This window comes from Rhinopithecus bieti, unplaced genomic scaffold, assembly GCF_001698545.2.
Source record: "Rhinopithecus bieti isolate Rb0 unplaced genomic scaffold, ASM169854v2 scaffold_15850, whole genome shotgun sequence".
Classification (NCBI taxonomy): domain Eukaryota; kingdom Metazoa; phylum Chordata; class Mammalia; order Primates; family Cercopithecidae; genus Rhinopithecus; species Rhinopithecus bieti.
The window spans coordinates 3,937,915-3,947,717 of NW_016809273.1; the positions used below are offsets into that span (position 1 = coordinate 3,937,915).

General features: G+C 36.8%; 1 protein-coding gene across 2 annotated transcripts in view; it reads right to left on the minus strand.

Annotated features, from left to right (window-relative positions):
• Nucleotides 1-1,062: 1,062 nt before the first annotated feature.
• The window catches only part of GABRG2 (gamma-aminobutyric acid type A receptor subunit gamma2), a 96,595-nt gene continuing 87,854 nt past the window's right edge, over nucleotides 1,063-9,803 (minus strand). Inside the window, exons 8-10 of one of the 2 annotated variants that reach the window (XM_017889035.1) lie at nucleotides 7,273-7,478; nucleotides 4,826-4,849; nucleotides 1,063-3,490 (exon numbers count right to left, since the gene is read on the minus strand). In XM_017889035.1, the coding sequence (XP_017744524.1) occupies nucleotides 3,215-3,490; nucleotides 4,826-4,849; nucleotides 7,273-7,478 (506 nt within the window). In that variant the 3' untranslated portion in view covers nucleotides 1,063-3,214. The remainder of the gene's footprint in view (nucleotides 3,491-4,825; nucleotides 4,850-7,272; nucleotides 7,479-9,803) is intronic. The other variant, XM_017889036.1, reaches the window with a different exon arrangement.

Consider the following 9,803-nt stretch of genomic DNA (forward strand, 5'->3'; position numbering starts at 1 on the left):
AGGTGAGAAATAGATGTTTAAATTAGATGCAGGAAGACATACAGGGTCAAGAGAATGGGGCCGAGGATGGTTAGGGCAACTGTGTTATGAAGATCATACTATATTCCTGGGAGAATTTCAAAAGACTTCAAGAAAACATGACATTGTCTCTGGAGTAGGGCTAATCGACTTTGTATGTTTGTAGATTTGGGGGGTATGAATAACAATTCTTTGGCCTTAAAAATAACTAATGTAATGTGTAAGTTTTTTCCAATGAGACTGGAATTTCCAGCATATAGTTTAAAAGACTTGCAATGCAAATATTTCCTAAAAATAAAATAGAGTGATGTAGAGTCACTTAAAGGCTTATATGCGTAATGCTAGATTATATTAGGGAAGCTAGTTTGATAGGGTGAAGGGAGCATGACAGCAGTGCATGGAAGGCGTTGGAAGTGAGGGAGAGAGCTTTTGACCATTTGTTGAGTGTCACTATAAATTAGATATACTACTGCATTAGTACATCTAATTTATAGCTGTTAAAATGGAGACTTCTAGCTGGGCATGATGGCATGTGTCTGTAGTTCCAGCTATTCAGGAAGCTGCATCAAGAGGAATGCTTTAGCCCAGAAGTTTGAAGCTTCAGTGAGCTATTATTGTGCCACTGCACTTCAGACTGAGTGATAGAGGGAGACCCCATCTCTAAACAAATAAACAAATACATAAATTATTTTTAATGGAGGATTCTAAAGGCTGAATCAACAATTGTCTAACAACTGTAAATAGTAAAGCTGGGATTCCAACTTTGTCTGGCACTGGAATTAATGTTAACCACACCAAAATTCTTGAGGTAGAGAAGGCTTGAATTTTTACTTACTTTATTATATGTCTGCCTTTCTTCTTCACTCTACAACCCATATGCCTCTCTTAATTTTTTTGAGGTGAAGAGTACCGCCATGCAAAACACAGTCACACAGCTCACAAATAAAGCTCACTGACAGGGGATTTGGGGAAATGAGACAGGAAAGAGAGGTCACAATCTCTAAGACAAACAGTCCTACCAGACTACTGAGATGCCACCATGGATTAGAATGCAGCATTTTTATTGTAAAAGTCCACATGTTAGGCAATTCCCTTTGTGAAAAGGTTTCCAAATACATAGACAGGGAGCAGCTTATAATAAGTATTAGATTATATATAATATATATTCATATTGCCAATACTATGCACACATTGGAAAGCTAGCTTTTTGTAGTGTCCCCATTACAGAACACATTTCAAGTTGACAATAATATGTTTCTCACCAATGAAACTTGCCAACAACTCTCCCAAAGAGTCAACATTTAATATATTGACAATTCAAAACAAGAAAATAATTCATTCTATTTACATTTGTTTGAGGTTATATACTGGAGCACTGATATATTAAAGGTTTGTAAAACTGGCAGCTAAATGTGTTTCAAGATTCATCCAGATGACTTGATGATGACTTTACATGGTTTTATACTGACAAAGCTGCTCTCTCTTCTATTCTTTTTAGGTTATCTGTAAAGTTATACTAGCTATGACTTAATTATAACAGTAATAATTTCCATAAAAATAATTAACAAAGGGTGCTATTTTAGAAAAATAAGGATTCAGGATGAGTACATGAAGATAGAGCTCAACTCATCATGTTTTAAGTCTGGAGAAATTGCTTTGTTTAATTACAATATAATCTAAGGAGACCACAGTCATTGGCTCAACCTCTATGTAAGTCATTCATTTTTTTTTTTTTTTTCTGTTTTAAAATCTAATCTTCAGTACTTTTCGCACAGAATACTACATTCCAAACACTAGTCAGGTATGAATTTTGTTTATTCCTGTTATAAGTTCACAAACAAAATTGTGGATGGGTAAGGACTGACTCATCCCCAAACCTGGAAAAATAATACACAAACTCTAATTATGCCCTAGTAGAGTCATCTCTATACACAAACATAGGACATAAATATTATTTTAAAAGGAGTATGGACTTTGCCTAAAATGAATTTTTGAAGATGAACATAAATAGCTAAAGTTCTTTGGATCCTACTGGTTATTTTTACAAAATCAAATATCACTTGACAACACCTATGTGAGAAGATGAATCACTGGTTTCAGGCCAGCACAGAGATTTGCCAGAAGCATGTGAGGGCAATTCACTTCAAACCATATTTATTGAGCACCAACTATGTGCCAGGCACTATGCAAGGTGCTACAGACCCAAAGAAGAAATGACAAGGATTCTGCCCACAAGGCACTCACAATCACTAGAAGCAGATCTTGAGATGGAGAATAAATTCTGTTATGATCTATCATCCTAAAAGGAAGAAAAAAATAGCGGCAAGCACAAACAATTACTTTATACTCTAGTTATGAAATTGGGCATATTTAGAGGTGGCAAATGTTGATTATTCAGTCTATATTTTACTTAAAGTGTTGTAATATGTAATACAAGGAAAAAATAAGCTGTTCGAATCTTCATGCATGAGGGAGAAGGCAATGAAAATTACTCCCTCCATTTCCAAACCCAAATCCTTATAATTACATTCAGGATTCTTTTATAGCCCAAGGACACAAAATAAAAGACAATAGGATGATAACTTCAATCCATTTATTTTGGATCTAAAGAGATGCATGCACTAAACTTGAAGCATTCTAAGTTATTGAAATATTTACATCATTGTACATGAATGTGGAGGAAATTTTCTTCCTATTTTGAGATAAAGGCGTAATAGATTTCTGGACTAGGCTTTCATATTTAAAGTGAATTGTGATTTTTCTTAAATGAGAGAGGTATTCTATTGGGATCAAATTTATCACAACTTGACCCGGAGTGAACATAAGGTACAGTTTTGGACCTTTTCTATCTAATTGCATTATGAATCTAGTAAGGATACCACCACTGTAAATAGTCAGGGCTTTCACTGTTTCATTTGCTGTAGCTGAAAAATATATTATTTGGTTTGAATGTTCTTGCTCTAATTTTACTTTGCCTTGCAGGTTTGAAACACAGCAAACATCGAAGTTCAAAGTACACTAACCAAAGGAGGGCTGGGCACAAACAATATGACATTATAAAATTTACCAGGTTTGGACATAGAAACAAATTCAGATCATTATCAACCACATAGAGGATTATTTAAGTGGACTTAGAACAGACATCTCTCCAAGAGACTCAGTGAATAAGACCCATATCAATAAAACCCATACCTCTTCACAGGTAGAGGTAGGAGACCCAATAAACCAGATTAAACAGGCAGAAGGCAGTTGGGAAGAAGATTCGAGCATAGGAGTCCATTTTGGCAATGCGGATATGTATCCTCCCATGTCTCCAAGCTCCTGTTCGACAATCTTCAAAACAGCAGAAAAAACTGGCACAGTCCTTGCCGTCCAGACACTCATAGCCATACTCTTCATCTCTCTCTTGAAGGTGTGTAGCATTATTCATTTGAATGGTTGCTGATCTTGGGCGGATATCAATGGTAGGGGCCTGGGATGAGGGTAGGGAAGGAGAGGGATCAGTTAGTTGTTCTTGAGAGATCCTAGTCTGTTTTTCCACAATGTCACCAATGTGATGATGAATCTGAAAATGGGTACTCAGGAAATTGCTATGACATCATGATCTACAATGGTAAAATTGAACTTAGAAAGATAGCACATTTGCAGATTTCAAATTTTGAGCTTAAGCAGTGCAGCTGAAAATAATATCATCAAGCTAATAGCTATAGCAAGGAGATTGAACACCAAAAGAACTCAAAGTTAAAGATTTAAATAAAACTACATGGAGTCTTATTCTAGTAACTATTAGATGTGAAGTTGGTTACATGAATGCATTTAATGGTGCTGCATGTGAGTAGAACAGATAAAAAAATGCATCAATTCTGAAATCAAATATTGTGTCATGCTTAGTTATAGGCAAATAGAAAACCTGTTACACTGAGCAAATGTATTAAATGTTGTTAATAGAAAATGTTAAAATCTATATAAATATAGAATTATCCTGATTTTATCCACAAAGGTATGGCTTATGTTTTAAAGCACTATGATACTTTTCCTAATATTCACCATCTATAAGCTTAAGAATGCCAACAATGTTTACCTACATGTGAACGGAAGTTGAGAAAAGAATGTTACTACTTGGCAAATTTCCTGCTAGACCAGTTAGTAAATTTCTATACAACTATATGATACATTTAATGTTAATTTGGATGATTTAGTTTTAGGATAATGTAAACAGAAATTCTAACATCATGGAATCAGCTATTATATTTGAATAGAAATCTCATTGCAACATATTATGGTAGAGCCAACAGGCCCAGGGATCACTTTGGAAATAAGGAATGGATATTTCAAAGCCTGTCAAAAAGAATATTGTTCTTATAGAACTTACAGGTAGAGTTCAGAAAAACAGAAATCATTAAGTTTGCAAAATAATAATGAACCAATCCATTTTGAATTAAGATTTACAGAGTTAAATTTCAGTTTTAAAAGAGTACAAACTTAGTAGGTGTAACCAGTAAGACTCAATCCCATTTTCATCTGAAAAGAGGAAGCTCATTTTGGCTTTGATGGATAAAGCAGCCTTCTTTACCTATGACAGCTCATAAGGATTATAGCTTTTCAGCTTGGTGTAAGATTAAAACCTATGTGAATTAGTGTATAGTTGCTGAATCAACTCTAGAAGTCTATAGAACTTTCTCCAACATATTATCTCTAGTAGAATGCTTAAATGTCTACTCATAAAACAAAATAAAACACCATGTAAGCATTAATAGTTAAATTCAGCAGTTGCATGCAGTGAATTTCCATTCCAAAAACATTATACCTTGAAGGAAAACATCCGAAGAAGCTTTGGGTGTGTAGACAGAAAAGAGAATTGCATTTGTTTTTAATTAAAAGGAGACAAAAAGAAAAGGAAAACAAGAGAGAGACAAGATAAATTAAAAATACATTTTGAAAACATAGTAAGTGAAATGAACTGAAATTATAAACACAAAAGGAGAGTTCTGAGCTTGGGATAAAGTATTTGCTTAAAGTGTAAGTGTCATTTTGCAATTACTAGTGAAATTTTTAATAAATTACTCTACAATTATTTGACTGAAGAAGCCAGAGTTGTTCAACTGTGAGGAAGTTTTCTATTGCCTGGTTCCCCTGTTTAAATACCATGATTCTATTTTCTAATTATCATCAAGGATAATTTAATAGGTGAGTCCTGACACAATTATCCAAAAGGCATATTAAACAGGAAAATAAACTTTCAGCTTCTCATTCCCAGTTTATTTTCTTGCTAGCTCTGATAAATCATCTAATTGCCTAAAAAGAAGTGCATGAAATTCTCAGATAATTTCATTTTCTCAATTTTTTTTATACTGTTCTCCTCTGCCTTGTCTTCTTCTGCCATTTCCATGACCCTGAATAAAGGAATCTGCCTCTATCTTTGCAACAAAATCCACTCTGCAATGGCCTAGCTGACAGAGAGTGCCAAGGGGCTTTTTCCAAAGGACTCATCAGAACTTGTTTGAAAGTCAGTCCTCACGTCCTTGTTATAGCTGGCAGGTAATATGCCAACTCTCAATAGAACCACCTTCTTGAGGGAGAGTGAAATGGAAAGTGAACAAGAGGGAACAAACAAAAACAACACAACAAGGAAAATAAAACAAGGATAGAGAAAATGGAAAGTCAGAGAGAGGCAAAACAGACAGGGAAGGGAAGGACTGCATAAAGCATTGTAAATATTTGAGCATTTAAAGACAAGCATTTTTTTTTTTAAATCAAGAATAATGATGTTTCTTTACATGTTTCAAAATCTTACATTCAAATAAACACATTACTCTTGCAGTATTTCACTTGGGTTTCTGGAGCTGCATCGGAATACAACCTAGAATCAGCTAAATTCCCTCCTTGCAATTCAACCTCCAAAGTCTCTGGGTTGGATAGCTAGAGACTATTATGGCTTTCAAAGCAGAAGACTAGGATCCAGGACAGTCAGGTGATTCTCTTTGCCCATATCTTGGAAGGGAATGGACCTTAACTTTCATGGGGAGTTCTATGAGCCAGCCACTTTGTTCAGTTGTGTAAATGGGTAGCTATGTGCTCTCCTCAACACTCACAATAAAAAACAGTTGCTTTAGGCATTTGTGTTTGTGCCTCATCCTCACTATTTAAAGTTTGGTGGCAAGTAGAAGTCATCTTCCCTGTTTTCAAATCATGACACTGAAATCAATCCAGGCTGTTAAGTGTATAAATCATCAAAATCAACTATTATCACCAACTACTAATGTTAAGTACATTCATGTGTCGAGTACCATGTAATATTTTGGGTTTAATTTTTCTGCCCTTCATTGTCACATTTATTTCTCATAGCAGTCCCACAAGACAAGTGTTCTTAAATAAAATATATATATATATATGTATATAAACACAAAGAGGCTAACTAACTTGCCCATATAATAGTAAATCACTTGCTTTAAAACAAAAGATACCTTTCGAGAATGAAACAAATAGAAATTCTCTAGTGACAATACACAAACTCCACCTCCACACACATACTAAATCATTTGCAAAAATATAGTCACCCTTGAAACTTCAAGGACCTTACAGCTTCCTAGTGGAATGCCTTAGATGGAAGTTTTAATTTAAAACAGCAGTAATTTAATAATATTATCGTGGCCAGGCACAGTGGCTCACGCCTCTAATCCCAGCACTTTGGGAGGCCGAGGCAGGTGGATCACCTGAGGTCAGGAGTTACAGACCAGCCTGACCAATATGGTGAAATCCTGTCTCTACCAAAAATACAAAAATTAGCTAGGCGTGGTGGCGTGCACCTATAGTTCCAGATACTCGGGAAGCTGAGGCAGGAGAATTGCTTGAACCCAGGAGGCGGAGGTTGCAGTAAGCCGAGATCCTGCCACTGCATTCCAGCCTGGGCAACAGAGTGACACCCCATCTCAAAAAATCAGTGAAACCTGGAATAATAGCAACTAGAAGAAGGTTGCATTTCTCAATAATGGCTTTAGTCTCCACAAAATAAAGAGAGCAGGTAACTATATTTGCATTAAAATTCTGACAGAGAGAGAAAAATAGAAACAGACTTGAGTCTCTTTCAAGTAACTAATGACCATAAATGAATCATTATGGCCTTGCCAAACTCATACATTCTGTTTTCATCTTGGAGCCCCAACTGCTGAGCCTTAGCCTGCAGATAGGCTAATGAAAACAAACTAAACCAAAATCATAAAAATTTCAATGGTCCCAATGGGAAATGATACATACAGGGTTTTTCTTCTTTTTATCTTTGTCCTTGCTTGGTTTCCGGTTGCTGACAAAATAATGCAAGGTGCCATACTCCACCAAAGCAGAGAAGACAAAGATGAAACAAACAGATACAAAGAGATCCATCGCTGTGACATAGGAGACCTTGGGGAGCGATTTCCGGGCAATGGTGCTGAGGGTGGTCATTGTCAGGACAGTGGTGATACCTGAAGAGAGGTGCAATAAATCAGGTCATATGATTGCATAAGCAAACTGGGTAACTGAGTCACTAGTGAAACTACACTTGTTTCATGACTTCTTTTTTTTTTTTTTTTTTTTTTTTTTTTTTTTTTTGAGATGGAGTCTCGCTCTGTCGCCCAGGCTGGAGTGCAGTGGCCGGATCCCAGCTCACTACAAGCTCCGCCTCCCGGGTTTACGCCATTCTCCTGCCTCAGCCTCCCGAGTAGCTGGGACTACAGGCGCCCACCACCTCACCCGGCTAGTTTTTTGTATGTTTTTTTTAGTAGAGACGGGGTTTCACCGTGTTAGCCTGGATGGTTTCGATCTCCTGAGCTTGTGATCCGCCCGTCTCAGCCTCCCAAAGTGCTGGGATTACAGACTTGAGCCACCGCGCCCGGCCCTTGCTTCATGACTTCTGATAGGCAGTTTCAACAATGGGAAAGGAGGTATAAGTGGAATTAATTCACTCTATTTACAAATATTTGTTGCCTGTCTACTATGTATCAGTTGAAATGACAAACATTGATGAATACATTTGGTCTGACCTTTATGTAACTTATATTTTAGTGAGAGAGATATACTGTGAATCATGTCAGCAAAGAAAAGTATAATGTCACATTGTGGTATGTGCCATGGAGAATACAGGGATGGTGAGAATCTAGTTAGATGGAAGGCTCAGAGAAGACCTTTTTGAGGAGTTGATGTTTAAAGTAAAGCTTAAAACGTAAGAAGAAACTAACCTTTTGATTATTATTTGATTAAGGGAGGGTTCTGAGAAAGAGAAATCTTGTCCGTTTTTTAAATTTTTAGAAGACCTGGCACCTGGGGAGGGACAAGGGGCTTAAGATTATTTTGGTAAGAAGGAAGTTATAAAATGTGGCACATGCAGACAGTTTACACTTTGTTCCAAGTGCAAGGAGAAATTATTCAAAGATCTTAAATAGAGGAGGCGGGTTATGTGTAAGTGGCATGCTCTGATTGACGGATTCTTTTTAGATTATTATAGGATTAAAATAAGTGTCTCAGAAGTAACATAATAAGTAATATTTACTGAAAACTTCCTTCTGACAAGCGCAATGATAAGCACTTCATATACATTGTTCCTTTGAATCTTCACAGCAGGTATTTTCATTCGGAATGTGTAGATCAGAAGAACAAGGCTAAAGGACCAGTACCTCATCCAATAGTTGGTAAGTAGCAGACAGAATTGAACACAGACATTACACGTCTGATTTCAAAACTCTTACTTTACTGATTATACAACAGCACCTATCCAAACCTGTCCTCTCCAGTGATTGTTTAGTGACAGGGAACAATGTCAAGACAACCTATATTTATCAACCAGAGAAGGATGAGGAGATCTCCTATGTAAAAGTTGTGTTATTTATACTAAAGGCAACATGGATTCAATATTCAAATAGGTTCTAGCTCTTGCTATAGCAACTTGAGTCATCTTAACACTCTAGGCCTCAGTTTTCTCATCTGTGGTACTAACTCTTTGAAGGTTCACCTAGCTTACCATTCTACGATTCTAGTTCGGCATTTCTAATCCTGAGTGGAAGCATCTTTTTGCACTCTAAAAGCAATAATCTCACACCTTTACCAGGTTTTGTTATTTATATTTCTTACGGGGGACAGAAAGGAAAATAACATTTGCATCATTTAATGATGTACAATCATGACTATTACTGCTAACCAAGAGACTTCTAGGGCACAGTCAGATTCTCCTGTGTCAAACCGAAGTGCTAGGGAAACTTCAAAAGAAACAGGTCGGGCCAGGCATGATGGCTCACACCTGAAATTCCAGTACTTTGAGAGGTCGAGGTGGGCAGATCATGAGGTCAAGAGTTCGAGACCAGCCTGGCCAACACAGTGAAACCTCGTCTTTACTAAAAATACAAAAAATTATCTGGGCGTGGTAGCGGGTGCCTGAATCCCAGCTACTCGGGAGGCTGAGGCAGGAGAATCACTTGAACCTCGGAGGCGGGGTTTGCAGTAAGCTGAAATCGTGGCATTACACTACAGCCTGGGTGATAAGAGTGAAAATTCTGTGGAAAGAAAGAAAGAAAGAGAGAAAGAGAGAAAGAGAGAGAGAGAGAGAAAGCAGAAAGAAAGAAAGAGAAAGAAAGAAAGAGGAAGGAAGGAAAGAAGGAAGGAAGGAAGGAAAGAAGGAAGGAAGGAAGGAAAGAAGGAAGGAAGGAAGGAAGGAAAGAAGGAAGGAAGGAAGGAAAGAAAGAAAGAAAGAAAGAAAAAAAGAAAGAAAAAAAGAAAGAAAGAAAGAAAGAAAAAAAAAAAAGGAAAAAAATGAAAAA